This window comes from Ascaphus truei, chromosome 2 (genome assembly GCF_040206685.1).
Source record: "Ascaphus truei isolate aAscTru1 chromosome 2, aAscTru1.hap1, whole genome shotgun sequence".
In the NCBI taxonomy this organism is placed as follows: domain Eukaryota; kingdom Metazoa; phylum Chordata; class Amphibia; order Anura; family Ascaphidae; genus Ascaphus; species Ascaphus truei.
This window is the reverse complement of record NC_134484.1, coordinates 20,963,132-20,982,141: the sequence shown is the minus strand read 5'-3', so window position 1 is coordinate 20,982,141 and position 19,010 is coordinate 20,963,132. Positions and strand designations below refer to the sequence as shown.

The following is a 19,010-nucleotide window of genomic DNA, read 5'->3' as shown; positions in this document are numbered from 1 at the left end:
TATTGTTCCATGTGATGCGAGCGCTTTAAAAAGCAGCCGGCACCCTCTTTGGAGGTAAGTATCTCTGGAAGCAGGGCGTTCAGCTCCGGAGACCACCTGCTTAAATTCTCTGTGTAAAAAAAATACATTTTTATTTTTTTTTTAATTTTTTTTTTTTTAAAGCTTGAATTGCTCCTTTAATACTTGGAATGGAAGAGCACTTGGGAATATTGGTGGATGAAACGGCTTGGGAATAGATCCATTACTGTGTGTTCAGAAGAGTGTAAATAATGATGGAATTAAACTTTTAAACAAACGGGTTGGAACTCGAACACTACTGGGTAATTTTAGTGTTATGAATAACTCGTTCACACGGTCAACAGAAATATTAAGGTAGAGCGGTTTTAAAACAAAATAATAATAAAAAAATGTCTGATTTTATTCTTTAACCAATAGTATGAGGAAAAGGTGAATTTTACTCATGCACCAATAAATCGCATTTATATTTTTTACGCGTGTTACTTTCTTATAACCTGATAAATTATGTATTTTTTGTTGAGTATTTTTTCCCTGTAATATCCAGACCTGTTTTCCCCCCCAAAAGCCCTAAACGTACTCATTGTATTGGCACCAAGTACAGTTGCATGCACCTTAATTATAAAACATGTGTTCTTTGGTGCATAGGATCCTGAAAGCGAAATTAAACCTTTTTGTCCCCATTCCTTTGTATCTATATACGTTATAGACTATTTAATGACTGAAAAAATATGTGCAGACAAGAAGAATCTCCTGGCATAGTATATTCTGCAAGTAACACGATGAACTTGCAAAGTTTCCACTATATTATTTCCACTATGTATAGTATATAGTTCATTATAGTTGTAGCCTCTTGGGGTGCTTTGTGGGCAAAGTCTGGGTGATGGGTAATGCGAGTTTCCGTGGCTTGCGTCCGGGATAGTCACGTTGGCCGGTTCCCATGCGGCTGCCTGCTGGTTGTTTGCTTGATCTGCCCTCGTTGTTTCTGTAGCTCATGCAATAAGTTTTGTGCTGCTCAGAGCACTTTGTCAGGGATGTGGATAGACTATTTAATGTCAATGCTTGAAATATCCCAATAGTATGAAAATGTAAAGTTGATATGGATAATTCTCATAAATAGCTGCATAATGCACGTGTAATACATTTTAATGATATGATTCTTTTAACATCAGTATTGAGAAACTAAGCATTTATACTTTATATAGCGGCAAAGCGTAAAGTTCTTTAAATGCCATCTTTAAAATGCCTTACAGATCGTGTTTGTAACACCTCCTTTCACTGTTACAGCAAGGCTCAAAATAACATTATATTGTAAATGGCTAGTTAGTATCGGCAGTGACAGCCACTAATTATCTAATTGATAATTGAACTGTCACAAATGGGGATCCTTCATTTATTTTTTTTAAGCTATTGCTAAGATCTTTGAGTCTGCTTCTAACATCCAACATAATTTCCTCTTCTGACCTTTAGCAGACTAATTTTAGGATTGTGTTCATTAGAGTTGGTTATTCAATTCTAATACTGCTAACCTTTTGATTATTAGTTGGTAAAAAAAATGACCTGCAAATGTTTTTCTTTCAGGTCTAAAAGTGGAGATCACGCACTGTGGACAAATGAAACGCAAGTACAGGGTGTGCAACGTCACAAGACGGCCAGCAAGTCATCAAACGTAAACACCTTACTGTTTCTCAAATCATAACCCAGAGCGGCTAGCATCTTAGTTTGCCAGGAATACGTGGCATCCATCACTGTAATAGAATACGTATCTGTCGCCTAATTTTAGCATAGGTTGAATTTGATGGACGTGTCTTTTTTTTCAACCTCATCTACTATGTAACTGTGTAATTACAGCTCAACCAACCCCCTTATAACGCTGTGCTTGGGGTCCAAAGAATCATATCGCGTTAAAAGCAGATCGCGTTAGAAATAATGTACAATCGCATGCATTGTACAATAAAGTATTTAAGATACCAATAATTGTGTTGTAAAGTTTTCATGAATATGAAAATTGGGAGCCACGCTTGCATCGCGTTATAAGCGGATTCACATTGTAACAGATCGCGTTGAGCTGTATTCTTTTTAACAGTAAATTTTAGTACTACACGTTCAAAAAACTCAATTAAAAGGAGCGGACCAAACAGGATTTATTCATGTATTATTTGTTTTACTCTGTGCCCAGGACATACTTGAAAACGAGAGGTAACTCTCAATGTATTACTTCCTGGTAAAATATTTTATAAATAAATAAATTTAAGCCCACTCAAGTACTAAAGGACCCCCCCCCCCCCCCCACTCCTGTGTTCTTTCTATCTGTGAGGGGGGAGGGAATAGTCTATCCTTGGTTCCCTTTAGGAGGGAGTGACGCTTTAAGATTTGTGTTGCTCTGATCTCTAACTGAATATTCATTGTCAACATGTTGGGTCATTTAGTTTTGTTTGTTTTTTACTGATTACAAATTAGCCCATGGCTGTGGGGCTGACAAGAAATGTATTGCAACGCAATAGGTTACTGGCTCTTCTGCCAATTAAAGGGTCAATTTGAGCAAGCTTGAAAAATAAAAAACTAAGAACCCAATACATTATCATCATATGATTTAATTTGTACTAGACAATCAAGGTAAACGTATAGATAGTAAAGCTGAAGGTTAATGCCAAAGGAGAATATCCTATAAGGGTGGTGTAAAGAGGAACCCTCAATCCCTCAAAAGCAACCACTCACAACCCAACAAAGGTTCCCAGGACACGTGATCATATTTTACTGATGGAAAAAATCCAATAATCGGAATAGTGAACGGATATGATTATTGTGCAATAAACCGTATAGTCCTAATCTCAAAGGTAGAAAAGGTGGGAGCAAGGGGAAAGTGACAGAGAATACATGGAACTGCCAAAAGGGAGAACAGGGGAAGGAACAAGGGGGGGGGGGACAATGATCAATTATATCAGCGGGGCAACCCCTTCTGGCCCATTCCCGCAGAGCAAGAGTCTGTGGTACTTCCCTCTAATGCCCTCAGTAAAATCCTCCCTCTATGTAAACCAGTTACAAGCACAGTAGAGGCTAAACATTGTAGTATTTATAATTTGGAACCGGAAAAAATGGTTCATCCTGTGTTGGCCTTTCTGTTAGATTAGATTGAACAACCAGTGGTGTTTGCACTGTTCAGATAGCAGTATGTGCTAAACCAGGGGAGCCAACTCCATCCTCATGGACCACCAATAGGCCAGATATTGGGGATATCCCTGCTTCAGCACAGGTGGCTTTGTCAGTGTTATTTGGTGGCCCTTGATGACTGGAGTTAACCACCCCTGTGCTGCACTCACTGTAAGCTTTACCTGATAGGGCAGGTAGTAATGCAGCTGCGTTGCCGTAGCAACGTCTTGCTACAAGTATTTGTGTTGTGTTTCTCTTTGATCTGCGATTCCTGAATTGTGGTGTTTGTCCTTTCATTTTCTGCAGATTCCCTCTCCAGCAAGAGAGCGGACAGACGGTAGAATGCACAGTCGCACAGTACTTTAAGGATAGACACAAACTAGTGCTGCGCTACCCTCATCTTCCATGTTTACAAGTCGGGCAGGAGCAGAAACATACGTACCTTCCTCTCGAGGCAAGCATCTTCTGGGATGAAATGGCTCCAATTGTTCCTCATTTACTTATCCTAGGCTTGGAACCATGGCACACCTAGGGCTTTTTTAACTTTGAAGTGACGAGACGTCCTTTCTTTAATATATTTTTCAGGCTGCATATAAACATCCATGTATGTTTGTGTTAACTGTAAAGAAAGTCAGGGAGCACTTAGGATGGATCCCAGAGCCCTAGGGCCAGATTCACTAATATGTGTTCAGCTTTAGCATGCCTCAACTCACAATTGTTTGAATGTGCGTTAATGTGTGCTAAAACTTGACACCCTTTAGTGAATCTGTGCCTTAATCTTAAATCTGCCTTATAAACATATTACCGTTCTTGAATCCTCTGAACAATTTCAAATTCTAATTATCTGCTTTGGATACACAAAATGTGATATTTACCTGCATATGTAATGCAGATTAAATAATAAAGTTTGAGTTTTGGGTCCCCGTTTTTATAACATTTCCGTGTGTCCTAAAACATTTCTATTATGGGTTTTTAATTGAATTACATGGCTTATTTAGGATATTGCTTGAACTGCAGCTTCAATGAATTACAGATTGTGACGGGTTATTGGACACCCCGATACACACAACCCACCCATATCAACCAGGAGAGTCCTGGCATGGACAAACATTGGTAGAAAGACTGCCGCTCATGGGGCTAATGCATAAAGTGTGTATGTCTTGTCTATAACAATTGAGTATTTAACATGTATGGGGCTACAAATGATTTTTTTTATTAAAAAAATGAATTTTTATTTCCTGTTTATAATTTATCCATTTCAGGTATGCAACATAGTGGCAGGTCAGAGGTGCATAAAGAAACTGACAGACAATCAAACCTCCACTATGATTCGAGCAACTGCCCGCTCCGCTCCAGACCGTCAAGAGGAGATCAGTAAATTAGTAAGTGCATTTAATACAGGGCATTACATGGTAGAGGCTGCATACACACTTACATCTTGTGTATCTATCTTCAGTCAGTGTCAGAGAATAAATAGACACACAATCCCAGCAATCTCTAACCCCAGAACCCACCACATCATAAATTAATATATATGTGTGTGTGTGTGTGTGTGTGTGTGTGTGTGTGTGTGTGTGTGTGTGTGTGTGTGTGTGTGTGTGTGTGTGTGTGTGTGTGTGTGTGTGTGTCAAAAGGAGTGCTACCGAGCGTGGCCAGATGTGTACAACACAGGACAAAAATACTCTGTTACATCCAATGTGACAAAATACAGTTAAATACTTCAATGTTGGTATTCTCATGAATAAGGGTCCTTTAGTTAAACCCTTTGGCCAAAGCGTTAAGCCTGCAGCCATTTCATGGCATTACCAGTATGCAGGTCCTAACACTACACTTATACCCGTTTGGCCAAAGGGTTTAACCAAGTGACCCTTATTCATGAGAATACTAACATTGAAGTATTTAACTGTATTTTGTCACATTGGATGTAGCATGGAGTATTTTTGTCTTTTAGTGTCAGAGAATAGACTTTTTTTTTAACCAGCAGTTGCTATGTATGGGGTAATGCAGCCTTATTCTTTGGGGACGGTAACCATGTGCACAGTTAGTAGCTCCCAGCCGGTGACCCATGGGGAAAACTAGTGATACAAGGTCAGGTTGTTTGTTATCCTCACTCTGCGCACAGACGTTTATCGCTCATAATGATTCAGAATATTGGAGAGGACGGTGAACGTTGACGTGCGTTTGTTCGGAACAAGAAGTTTTATATATGCAAGACTGCGACCTTAAGTGGTAATGAACCGAATACCACACCAAATACACAACAGTGGCAATTCTACTTGTGCCCAAAGATCTTTCCTGTTTATATTTAAAAAAATACAAATTGTCACATTTTTCTTAAGTTACTGTAGAGTTGTTAGCCAAATGTTGTACTTGAGAACTGCTTAGCACTGCAGTTACAGCGATCTATAATATTCTTACTAACTAATTTAAGCCTTTGTTGCATTTGTTTTTCACTTTAACAATTTATGTAAATGTGACCAGTGCAGTAAGAATCCTGCAAAATTCACGCAACTGAGCCACTGCAAAGCATCAAATTGATAGCTACACACACGGTTGTTCATATCTGTATAACTTTGAGGTGCTGTTATGAGAATACCGTGGGTGGTGACCCCAACATCAATCCTTGGCTATAAAAAGGAAACTGACAGTTATTTTAATCTTGCCATTTGAGGGGCACACACTGGCCCATTTGTATTAGCTTGTTTTACACCATAAAATAACTTAATGCCCATTTACTTACGTGGGTTATAAGTTGTCATGGGATATCACAGGTTGGTAAGTATGGGAAGTTATGTTGCCTGGTGACCTTAAAAAAAATCTTGTCAAACACTTAGAACAGTGCTCCAAAGAGGCTGAATTATATGTTTGGGTGGAAGGGACAGGAGTGTATACTTATATTATAAAAATGTCCTTCAACCTTGATGGCTGCACCATATATAAGCTTCTATAGAAGTAACAAAAGTATCAGGCCATAGAGATTTTGTGAGATTTAATACTTTCATCTCTTTCCATTTCTTTCAGATGCGAAGTGCAAGTTTTAATACTGATCCCTTTGTAAGAGAGTTTGGAATAATGGTAAAAGACGACATGACTGATGTCACAGGCCGAGTCCTTCAACCTCCTTCAATCCTTTACGGAGGCAGGGTATGGGAAGAGCCAAATGCTCCCTTGGTAGCGATCTCCATAGTTCTTGACCTTTTATACGTTTGTGCCGTGTCTGTTTGTGGTGTGCCGTGCCTGTTTGTGGTGTGCCGTGCCTGTTTGTGGTGTGCCGTGCCTGTTTGTGCCATGCTTTTCAATGTAGAAAAAAAAGTTATAAATATGAAACTTTTTCTCGTTTGTTGTGAACTTGCTTCTAATCATGTTTGCATATTATCACATTTTTGCTTACACATTTCAGTATGTATAGAGATGTGTATAGAGCAGTGTCTCCCAACTCCAGTCCGCAGAGAACCCCAACAGGTCAGGTCTTAAGGATATCCCTGCTCCAGCACAGGTGGGTCAATCAGCGGCTCGGTCGTTTTGACTGAGCCACCTGTGCTGGAGCAGGGATATCCTTAAGACCTGACCTGTTGGGGTTCCCTGAGGACTGGGGTTGGGAAACACTGGTATAGAGATATAGTGTGGGGAAAAAAGTCGGTTAAACGTTCTAAAAATGTATTGTGCCAAATATAAAAATGTTTCTGTCCGCAGCGGGTCCTTTGTCTAATTGGCGTACGATACACGGCATGCTAAAATGTATTTTCTCCCACAGGAAGCAATACAGATAAATCGCATTAGATGCATATGAAACACAATCAAGCCTACGCAAACCCTAAACATACCACTAGCGAATGCTGCAAAGTGTGCCCCTTGTGTTAAGTCGGCAGCACATACATATGTAATGAAAGCGATAATTTAACCCAGAAATCCTGACTAAGATAGAAATAGTTTATACAATCGTATTGCTAAAAGGCACGAGGGAGAATACATCATAATACTTGCATAAACTATTTACAGGCATACCCCAGTTTAAGGACACTCACTTTAAGTACACTCGCGAGTAAGTACATATCTCTCAATAGGCAAACGACAGCTCACGCATGCGCCTGTCAGCATGTCCTGAACAGCAATACCGGCTCCCTGCCTGTACCGAAGCTGTGCGCAAGCGGGGAGACTATAGAGCCTGTTACACATGTGTTATTTACATCAGTTATGTACGTATATGATGATTGCAGTACAGTATATGCATCGATAAGTGGGAAAAAGGTAGTGCTTCACTTTAAGTACATTTTCACTTTACATACAGGCTCCGGTCCCATTGCGTATGTTAATGCGGGGTATGCCTGTACAATATACATATGCACATCAGTATTATTATATTCAATCATCTATAGAGCCTATCCGTGGGTAGACAAAATATTCCAGCAACCTACTTCGGAATTATTGGCGTTGTATATTGGCCGGTTAATGTCAATTTTAAGAGATTAGATAACATCCAGGCATAGCACAACCCAGTCTCAGGAACAATAAACATGAACAAGATCAGAGAATATTTTAAAATAAGAGATCGATAAAACATTGTATCCACTGCAATGTTAACCTACTAGCTTTAGAAAGAGACAGTCAGGTCATACTATAGGAAAAAGGGTACTCCTTGATAAAGTGCTTGGCGCACGAAACAAACATGTAGGAGGGTTTTGCACCTCCATTCTTTCTTTTTATGGATCAATAAAGTATATTTTTAACTAGCTTTTGACCCACTCTTCGCTGTGCGCCTTTACCTTTATGGATGCATACTATAGGAAAGACTGTTGACCTAAGAGCAAGACATTGGTATCCCAATTGTGACAAAGAACCATTCAAGGACAAATTCCAAAGCTTGGCAGCTAGAGATCTGGCAAAAGCCACGATCCTAACAAAAAAACAAAAAAAATATTAGTGGTAAATCAAATATTTTTCCGTTTGCTTTTTTGCTAGGATCATGGCTTTTGCCAGATCTCTAGCTGCCAATCTTTGGAATTTGTCCTTGAATGATTCTTCTCAAATGTCATTCTCTGATCTCGTTCATGTTAATTGTTCCTGAGACTGGCTTGTGCTATGCTTTCATATTATCTAATGTCTTAAAATTGACATTATAGAATATTTTGTTTACCCACGGATAGGTAGACAAACTAGGCTCTATAGCAGGGGTGTGTAAACTGGGAGGGCGGGAGATTTTTGTAGGGGGCGCGGTGGTTGCAGAGGCCCCGCGCTCTTCCCCACGGCATTTAAATAAAATGCCGGGGGATCGCGTGAGGCATCTCCAACCTATTTCTTACCGTGATTCAGACGGCTATTGACGTGTCACCATGGCAACGTGACATGACGTCACATGAACCCATGGCGTAATTTGCCTCTGGAAACGGGGCGTGGGCATCAGGCGCTGCAGGCGGGTGGAGTGGGGGGGGGGCGCAGCTGCAAAAGTATGCGCACCCCTGCTCTCTAGATTACTGAATATGATAATTACTGATGTACACGTGTATATTGTAAATGGATTATGAAGTATTATCCCTCTTGCCTTTTGGCTATAGGATTATATAAACTATTTCTATTTTAGTCAGGATTTCTGGGTTAAATTATCGCTTCCATTACATATGTATGTGCTGCCGACTTAACACAAGGGGCACACTTTGCAGCATTCGCTTGTCGTATGTTTAGGGTTTGTGTAGGCTTGGTTGTGTTTCATATGCACTTAATGCGATTTATCTGTATTGCTTCCTGTGGGAGAATATACATTGTAGCATGCTATGTATGGAACGTCATTTTTTTAATATATATCTATCTTAAGTTTTATTGGGTTTTACAAATATAATACATAACATTCCATAGTCTGCGTACGTTCACTTAAGTCAACAAAAATAACATATCAAATAATACAAATAAAGTAACACAGTGAGAGGATGTAGGGGGGGAGGTGGGAAGGGGGAAAAGGTGTACGGATGGTCACATTTTTGGGTCGCTGGGCTCTCTGCCTCTTCTCCTTGGATCTCCAGTCAACTCCCATGCGGTCCCAGAGTCCCTCATCTTGGGGTCTCCTACCACTGGTCAAAGGAAAACACATTTGGAACTATCAAAGCAACACCGTGGTGGTATTCACTCCTGGGATGTCTGTCTTGGCCAGCCAGAGTAATCAGACTTTTTGGAATTTATCGCCAGAGTCATGAACTAGACTTGTAAGCTTCTCCATCTGGCACACAAACCAAATTCTGTTTCTAATCTTGGCCACAGTAGGAATCTCCATTCTGTTTCCACGATGCTGCGATCTCGCATCTCGTTGCAAAGTGGGCAATTAACTTAAGAGTAGATCTGGATAGCCCCTGTATTTGTCTGTTCAACAGAAACAACCATGGGTCTAATCTAATGGAATGTCGAGGCCCAAAATCCTCTGTAACCAAACATGAATTTGTTCCCATAAGGGTTGAAGACGAGGGCAAGATCACAGCATGTGTAACAAGTCAGCTGGCTCTCCATATTGTTTAGGGCACAATGGAGAGTAACCTGGAACAAATTTAGATAACTTAAGTGGAGTGAGATCACCTCATTAGGACCTTATATGCGCTCTCCTTTTTTGTCGTGCAAATGGAGCTTTTTGCTGCGGCTGCTATATATATCTTGTCCCATTCTTCCTCCTCCAATTCTTCCCCTAGGTCTGACTCATGGAACGTCATCTTGACAAAGGACCCGCTGGGGTCCGATACGTCTTTTACAATTTTTTTGGCACAATACATTTTTATAAAGTTTTGGTTAGTAAAGAATGCTTCCACTGCAGTCAGGGTTTCTGGGTGATGAAATGCAAATGAGCAGTGTCTCACTCTTATCCATTTTAACATGGACCCCTATATGCTTATGCCTGCCGTATTTCACAGCTTTTCAGCACAGCCTGGGTTAAACATGTGCACAGCATTTGAGGAGTAGTTTTACTAGCTATGCACTTGGCTGTGCACTAGTTTAACCCAGGCTATGCTGAAAATCTGTGTAATATGACAGGCATATGCTTATAGGGTTCCATGTTAAAATGGATAAGGAGTAGAATACTCTGCTTATTTTCATGTTATTACCCAGAATCCCTGGATGCCAAGTGATAATGGGCAAAGACAGTTGCAGACCTGTCTGAGACATGCAAATGCACGACAAGTGGTATTTTTGTTTACTGTACAATGGAGGGTTTTTGTAACTTTTTTTTTTTTTACCCACCATAACTTTTTTAATGTCTGTAATGTTTTGCAAATCTGAGCGCGCTGACCTTTTTCCACACTACGTATACTGTTGTCGTGCACCTCAGTGGGTAGCTTCTTGATTACTGCTGATCTACACAGGGCACTTGGTCTATTGAAGTGTCATTGATTGCAGGTTGTCCTTGATATCTGTCATTCCGTTATCAGTCAAACAGATTCTCCGACGCATCAGAATGCATTCCACGGAACGCGTTCTGATATCGGGACGGATTATCTGCCGCCCGCTTTTGCGGATTATCATTGGATTTGCGATCTGACGGCGGTTTGCAGAACGGATTCTGAAGGATAACCGAGGACGGCCTGTATTCCTAAATCCTGTAATAGCTAGTAGACCTGGAAGGCATGTTTGAGAACTTGCAATCCATTGGTAACCTTTTTAAGTTTTGCTACTCAAACAAATCCCCCCAACACTGACTTTCAGTAATAAAATGGCTTAATGTAATTTTTTATTGTTATAGTTTGCAGAATGCTTTTTGTTGAGTATTTTATGCTGTATTTTTATTCCATGTGACTGGAATTTCGATTTAAGGGTAAGGTTTTAACAATGCGAATAGAAATCTAAAAAGCTGCATTATAAAGGAACTAAAATATAAAATGTTACAATGATGGCATCGGCTAACCACATCGACTCACTTCTAATGACTCAGATTTCTTCCACCCACTAATTGAGAAATCACGTCATTGCTTTTGCAGTAAAATTCAAGGCACTGAGGCAGACTATAAATCAAATCGGGAAATGTACTATTTGTTTGCTTTGTGGCTTTTTTTGTGATATTTGGAAAAGGATTGAGTCACTGGGAATGAATATATGCTCAAATGATGGTGAATCATTTTCTGGTTGGTTTATTGGGAACAATCCTCAACCAAAAAACATGAAAGGCTGCTCTAATGTAACTTCATTACCGTCTACATTTATACTACTCTCACCATAACTACCAAGTCATCCAAACTTGGGCCGTATTCTATATACGCCGACTCAATCGGAATAGTCGGCCAAAAACAACCTGAACATTCACTTTGGCATATATAGAATTATCCCCTAAATGTTAATACTAGTTTTTATCTACAACACTGTGATCACTTTTAATATCTATATCGCAAAGGAGCATACAGTAATATTTTGTGTCCTACAGTAGAAAATAAAATGTGAAACTGCCCATGATGAGATTAGTCCCATCGGCAGCCGTTTTAACATGCATGCTGTTGAATCTGTTCACTGCGGTATTGTGTGTTGGGAGTATAGATGGATTTGGCTCCAATAGCTTGCAAGCAGAAATGAATCCCGATTGGTCTTTTCTGGTAGACAATCCATTTGCCAAATCCTTTTCACCTGCTCTGCCATAGTTGTGCTAAAAGAACCTGTAATATAAAATGTTCACTCCAAGCACTTACAGATTATATTGTAATAATGTAACCGTTTTTATAGTCTTAAAGCAAACAGAGAACCTACTGGGTAGCGTATGGTATTTGTCAACGCGATAGCAAGACCGGTCTTTCATTCATGTGCACTTGTTACGGAACCAAAGTAATTTGATCGAATCCAAGCTACGGCAGATAAGACCCTGGCCCACATTCTGTCCATGTTCCTGTCTTCTGAAACCTCCTAAACACTTTGGTATTCGGTTCCATCACCTCCCTTAGAGGGTTGTTCAGTGCATCCATCACCCTTTCCGGGAAGAAGTACTTCACGTTTACCCTGAGCCTCCCACACTCCAGCATGACCTTGTTCTGGAAATCCTTTCTCCGATGATCATGACCAAGTTTAACTAATGAAATCTAAAGGTGCTCGGGTTACATCCTCGTTTAGCAACATATTTTGGGATTCTTATAGTGTAAAAATAAATGTAAAAAAACTCTGGCATGTCTCCAGCATGTACAGTATATGATAAATGTTGGCATGCTTAACCTTTATGGTTCCAGAAGTTCAGCGACACCAGCGTGCCACAGTATTGAGGCGATGTAATTGCTTCTGTAGTGATCGTGCTTGCGGCCAGCCCTCTAATAACAAACTGAATTGGAGATAAATCGCAACATGTGCCTGACATACACTTGTTTGGAATATACGTCACATCGTGCTTTCTCTAGCTTGCTGCAATTCTATCAAGTTGCTGCAACTCCCAAAGATGGTTTTCTAAGAAGAAAGCTGTGGATATTTTTTAATTCCCCGTCAGTGCTATAGCGGCTTGCACTGCGTTCTAAAAATGGCTGCACGCACGTTGCGCAATGACAGGGCAGAGAAAAAAACTTCTTCTACAAAGCAAACAGAATCCAATCTATAGGCAATGTATGCAATGAAATGAATTGGTTTCAGTGGCTCTTGCAAGCATCTATACGTTCATTTGGTTTTGTGTTTATTTGTGTGACCAACTTGAGAGGTGGAGTGCTCTTATATTGTCCCTTTGAAATCTATAAACAGCATTATTTTTCTTTTTAGAATAAAGCAATTGCTACTCCCGTTCAGGGGGTTTGGGATATGAGGAACAAGCAGTTCCACACCGGCATTGAAATTAAGGTGTGGGCAATTGCCTGCTTTGCTCCTCAACGACAATGTACTGAAGTTCACCTCAAGTAAGTTGTTTTCAAGAACCTTCTTGGTTATATTGTACAATAAAAAAAAAAATGAACCAAAAAGTTGTGGGTGCAGCCTCTCCAGCACCGACGGGGTTAGCTGGAAATACATTGAGAGGTGTATAAATCACATTGTTCACAGATTGAGAACCTACCTTCCTTAATTGGACTGGTTTGTAATCTTAACTCATTTTTTGCCATTCTATTTAAAGTTAAATTATGATTTTTACAGGCAGTGATTGTGTGGAGTGGAAGTTCTACTTGTAATCCAGATTAACCTTTGACCGCAATCAAACCCCTGACCCACTACTACTTTTTTTTTTTTCCCTGTAACAAACACCACATATTGTTTCATGTAAGCTCTTCGGAGCAGGGAGTCCTTTTCCTAAATGTTACTTTTATGTCTGAAGCACTTCTCCCCTTTATGTGTTATTTATATTATTTGTTATTTATATGATTGTCACATGTATTACTGCTGTGAAACGCTATGTACATTAATGGCGCTATTTAAATAAAGACATACATGAAAAATGTATTGAATAAGAATTTCCTTAATGATATTTAAATTCTTGTTTTTTCACTAAAATATTAATATACCATTTTGTTATTAATTTACTTTAAAATCCCATAATTGGTGCCCGACACAGGGCTTCTTTATTTGAACACCTTAACCTGTACCGCCCGTTTTCCGGTATCATAGCTAATGTGTTTGTTTAGGTCATTCACAGAACAATTAAGGAAGATCTCTCGGGATGCTGGGATGCCTATCCAGGGACAGCCCTGCTTCTGTAAATATGCCCAAGGAGCGGATAGTGTGGAGCCCATGTTCAGGCATTTGAAGAATACCTATTCTGGGCTGCAGCTGGTTGTAGTGATACTGCCTGGGAAGACGCCCGTTTATGGTCAGTGAGATCTTGCGCTTCCTTCATGACAGAACTGGTTTTAGTTTTTCTGTTATCAGAGCCATGATAAGGTTACCTTCTTTAAATTGTTATACCATTTTTTTTTTTTATTTTTTTTTTTACCCAGTGCTACACACGTTATCCCTTTTATCTTGGGAGTGAGCTATAGTAGCTGATCCTGTGAGCAGACTTGCTTCATTTGTGTTGGATCTGAATTTGGCAGATGAATTGTACCAGGAGAATGTGTATTTAGAAATCGTGCAGCACTTTCTGTAAAGATTTTGAAGAAATTGTCATGTATGCACAAATGAAAGTTTATTGGCTAGGACATTCATTTTACGGGTATCCTGTTTAATTGCTGCTACTCTAGCATGATATGTGCACTGAAGCACATGCACTAAAATTAAAATGTAGATAAATTCTACATACGTTTTGCACGGTTAACTAGCAACTGCTGTTTCACGTCTTAGACAATGTTCAATTTTAGAATCCCTAATGAGTTTGCAGACAGCACGGGTAATAAAAATATGTCATTTAAGCAAATTGTTTTGTTTCGTTAGTTGCTAATCGTTTTGAATTTATTCCCACTTTTATAGAGCAGTGTTAGCTAATTTGGCTGTTTAAAAATAATTACAGACTAACATTTTTACTGTGTCCCTTTCCTCCAACTCTCCCATCTAAAGTACCATAGCAGTAGTAAATCATGGGTGTGTGGGTGCTGTCTGGGAACATTTGACCAAATCGCCACAGGTGCCCAGACACCAGGACTAATTGCCACTGGTTGTCTCGCCGCCTTCCTTCGTCCATTTTAAAATGTCTTCGGAGGATCTCTCCAGCCGCAGGGCATATCTCAACCGCCGCTCTTCCGACATCCGTGAGCACGTACACACGGGAAATGTAAAAATGTGTCCTTGCTGGGCGCACGGACGCACTCTCAAATGCTAGTGGAGCGGCGGCTGGGGAGATGTGCCCTGCGGTTGGGGAGATCCTCTGAGAACATATATAGATGGTGGCGGGGCGACCGGGGGTGAATTGTCCTGGCGGCGAAGCGCCAGTGACAATTTGGTCGGGGCCAAACGTTCCATTCCTGCGCGTGCGTGTGTGCCATAACATGAATCAATTGACTTTACAGTTTATAACTGTACATTGGTGCCATTAACTACGAAAATGAACATGGTAAACATGCTTAGCTTTAGGTCTTTACTTTGGAATAACATTATTTTATAACCTGAGGCTTGATGCTCTTAAATTCTGTTAGCAGAATCCAGAAAAGTTTGCAGGTGATCAGCTCATAAGATATGGTAACCTGCATGTTGGGTTTTACCTTGGATATCCTGCTATGGCATTTCATGGCCAAAATAGACAATTAAAGATCCCCCTTTTCACTTGAAATGACAAATAAGAAAAATAAAATTAGGGATCTGATTGATGCATGTTACAGATTAATGCAGGGGCAGCCGGACTAGCACCAAAGCAAAGTCACCCTTACGTTACAGTGCTCTAAAGAGGCACCTGGGCATTACCTGGCTTGCATTTTCGGTCATATTAATGGGAAATACATGGAGATGTAAAGGTGTATTTTTTTTCTTTGGATTTTCCTGTCTTGCTGCTCTCCTCACTTTCCCATTTCCCCTTCTCTCTGCAGCGGAAGTGAAACGCGTGGGTGACACTGTGCTAGGCATGGCAACGCAGTGTGTGCAAATGAAAAATGTGCAGAGAACCACACCACAGACCTTGTCGAACCTGTGCTTGAAGATCAATGTCAAATTAGGAGGAGTGAATAATATCCTCTTGCCACAGGGCAGGCAAGTTACTCTTGATGCAGTGTTGATTTTATCAGTGTATGAGAGACTGTTGAAATTAAACATTTCACCTAAGTTGGCTGGTTAAGACTTTTCCAGAATGGCCTAATTGGTGCCCTGTTAACATATAGTTACAGAATTCAAAGTCAAATGTATGGCTTTAGACTGCAGGAGTATCTTTAACAGTTGTGAAGCACTGGTGTCTGACAAACTTGTGCTATCAAATCTTACATCTTTACATTTGTGATGAAATTGTATTAATTTGTTGGAGATTGTATATGCGCTTTTTAAAATATATATTACAGTTAAGTGGGAAAGAGACTTGTCGCAAAAGATTATGTATGAATAGCATTCCTATTGGGCCGGGTGTTACTGCTGTATGAACATATGAAGCAAAGAAAGATAGGCGGCTGTGTCTTGCTTATGCAAGACTGCACTCAAATATGTGGTCAGTTGATTGTTGTTAAGATGTAGATGGCTTAAAATAAAAATGTCATGGCCTCTTTAGCGCCACTGCCTGTGTTTTTTTGCAGGGTGAGAACCCCAGGTTTTCCCTTATCCGAACCGCGCTGGTTTCTTCTCTCTGAAATCCCCCCCCCCCCCCCCCCCCACCACCCCTGTGTTTTCTGAGATAATTATCAGTTAAGTTTCCTGGTTTAAATCTTCATCCATAGGTTATAAAATCTCTGCCAATAGCACTTCAGGCTTTGGTTCCAGAGGTATTTATGGTTGAAATTTCCTTACAAGAATTCTTGCCACACGGGTCCGTCTCTCCCTGGTGCCCGATGGAAAGTTGTAACATCATGATGAGATTACAGCTTTGATTGGGTGAAGTTGCAGACACCTATTTTTATTTTTTCTTGCCGTGTCTGGAAGATGGCAAACAGCATATATTAAGTTTTCTGTTAGCCATCAATGGTTTCTGTGGTTTTCTAATACTTTTTGTTGACTCAACAATGTGCCTTATTGAATATAACTGGTGGAGGTTTGGATGTCCGTTTATGCTCCGTTCTCTTTATAACACGTACGTTGTTGTTCCAGACCTCCAGTGTTTCAGCAACCAGTGATCTTCCTTGGAGCAGACGTTACCCACCCACCAGCAGGGGACGGAAAAAAGCCTTCTATTGCCGCGGTGAGTATGTATAGTCCACAATGATCCTCAATCACTGAAGGTGGTAATAGTTGATGGGAAATTGTTAAATTATCTTTGTTCACAACAATCATACCCAACATTAGCTAGAAATTCAGGGTCAGTCTATATACCATAAATATGTAACGGTGAATGTACCATAGAAGCACAGCAATCTTGTTCAACATGGAGACCATTTGAAAGGCACATTTACCAAATGTTTTTACTTGTCTAAATTGTGTAGCTGAGTATAATATTACTTGGACTCTTTTTAGGAGTTGGGGATTAAGTTTGGTTTTATTTACCACAGGTTGTTGGCAGCATGGACGCTCACCCTAACCGATACTGTGCCACTGTAAGGGTGCAGCAGCACCGGCAGGAGATTATCCAAGATCTGTCTGCCATGGTCAGAGAACTACTCATTCAGTTCTACAAGTCAACACGCTTCAAGCCAACACGGATTATCTTCTACAGGGACGGTGTCTCAGAGGGACAATTCCAACAGGTTGGTTTTTCCCATGGGCGTTTTTTGTTTTGAGCACGGAGTATGTTAATATTCTTACATCATATAGAGCCGTGCATGCAATTTGTGAGCCTTGCTTTAAAAGAAAGTTAAAACTATTGCATGTAATTGCAGTAGGAAAAAATATAATTTGAAGTGCTAACCGTATTACAAAGGACCAATTTAAATAAAATCTAACATACAATTGATTTTCAAAAATAATATTTATAGTGCACCGATTTTATGTCAAACACATAGATTTGATTTGCTAAAAAAAATTGGATAAAAAGAACCTACTTTAAGGATATTTTCTAACAGAGCATATGCAAATATATGCACAAAACACTGTTAATCTGTATATTATAAATGGTTTACAGTGTTTTTCTTAATGCTTCCTTCTCTGCTACTCCTGGAAATGCTGTTCTCACGCTGGCAATTACAAATATAGACTTAAATAAAGATGTGCAAATAGAGAGATCCTTCTGGTGTGTTATATTAAAAGATGGCAGAATCAAAGTAATGCAAAGCCTTTACGTAATTAAAGCAGTCCGTGTTATAGTATTCCGTAGTACAAGCAGTTTATCTGCAAATATTTTTAAAATTGTAGTCTGTTTTCTAACGATTTATTTTTTGTTCCTGTGTTGTAATGTAGATGAAAGAAATGAATAATTTTTTCTTGTAGAATTGGTAAAAGTCCTGAACATTGTTTGGATAATGGTCCGTTCAATTAGACCTGTCCTATTTTGATAGTTGTATTGTAGTAGAATGGGTTAGTGCAGCGATGGTTCTTTTCAATACAATAAGGGGTTTAATCTAGGTGTTTTTTTGTTTCTTTTTTTTCTGACCAAAATCCCACATTTAAGTATGTTTTTTTATTATTATTATTATTATTATTGTTATTTTTTTTTTTAAACATGGCAATCTGGGGCTTGGGGGGGGGGAGATTTTCACCTCGATGCTTCCTTCTGTGTAATGTTATTGTGTTCAATAAGTGTTTGTACAGGCAGAACCCTGGTTAAAAAAAACACTTGATTGAACGGAGGAGTGTTTGTCAAAGACCCCAAAGGAAAGGGATTTCAGCATGGTTCTATTTCTGTAAGGAAGATGATTCGATTGTTACATTCCTTAAAACTGTTGTTTTTTTTTTGCTACATAGCACTGCCCATTTTATACGCGCGGTTTCACAATTTTACATTTGACGTAGTCTTGTGCATTCTGCAGTTTTTTGGGTTGATGTCCAACTGCTTCCTTTTAATGACATACTAGAATAGCAGTCACTGGACCATTTGTTTTAAAAGGCTACGACATGCACTTCTTTTAACCCCAGAAAGTTACATGTTTTCCCATATGTTTGTGGTATATGCAGGTGCTCCATCATGAATTGCTGGCCATTAGGGAAGCGTGTATTAAATTGGAGAAGGACTACCAGCCTGGGATTACCTTCATCGTTGTACAGAAAAGGCATCACACACGTCTTTTCTGCACGGACAGGAATGAACGGGTAGGTGTAAAAACAATGCAGTAACTCTCCTACCAAGGTTATCTGAATATATTCTTAATGCTGAAAACATGTATGTGCCTGTATTGATGCACGCCAACGTTTCTCTCTCGTTTTAGTTGTTAAAGGCACATTCCCACTGTGTTCTCAAATAACTGTAGCACAGGCTGATTGCAGTCTACATCCAC

General features: G+C 39.8%; 1 protein-coding gene across 6 annotated transcripts in view; it reads left to right on the top strand.

Annotated features, from left to right (window-relative positions):
• AGO2 (argonaute RISC catalytic component 2) overlaps nt 1–19,010 on the top strand; it is a 98,378-nt gene that overhangs the window by 58,454 nt on the left and 20,914 nt on the right. For 4 of the 6 annotated variants that reach the window (XM_075581771.1, XM_075581772.1, XM_075581760.1 and 1 more), the window contains exons 7-16: nt 1,597–1,684; nt 3,472–3,619; nt 4,428–4,547; nt 6,187–6,336; nt 12,856–12,989; nt 13,707–13,891; nt 15,537–15,696; nt 16,735–16,825; nt 17,133–17,327; nt 18,691–18,829. In XM_075581771.1, the coding sequence (XP_075437886.1) occupies nt 1,597–1,684; nt 3,472–3,619; nt 4,428–4,547; nt 6,187–6,336; nt 12,856–12,989; nt 13,707–13,891; nt 15,537–15,696; nt 16,735–16,825; nt 17,133–17,327; nt 18,691–18,829 (1,410 nt within the window). The remainder of the gene's footprint in view (nt 1–1,596; nt 1,685–3,471; nt 3,620–4,427; nt 4,548–6,186; nt 6,337–12,855; nt 12,990–13,706; nt 13,892–15,536; nt 15,697–16,734; nt 16,826–17,132; nt 17,328–18,690; nt 18,830–19,010) is intronic. The other 2 variants (XM_075581770.1, XM_075581767.1) reach the window with 1 other exon arrangement.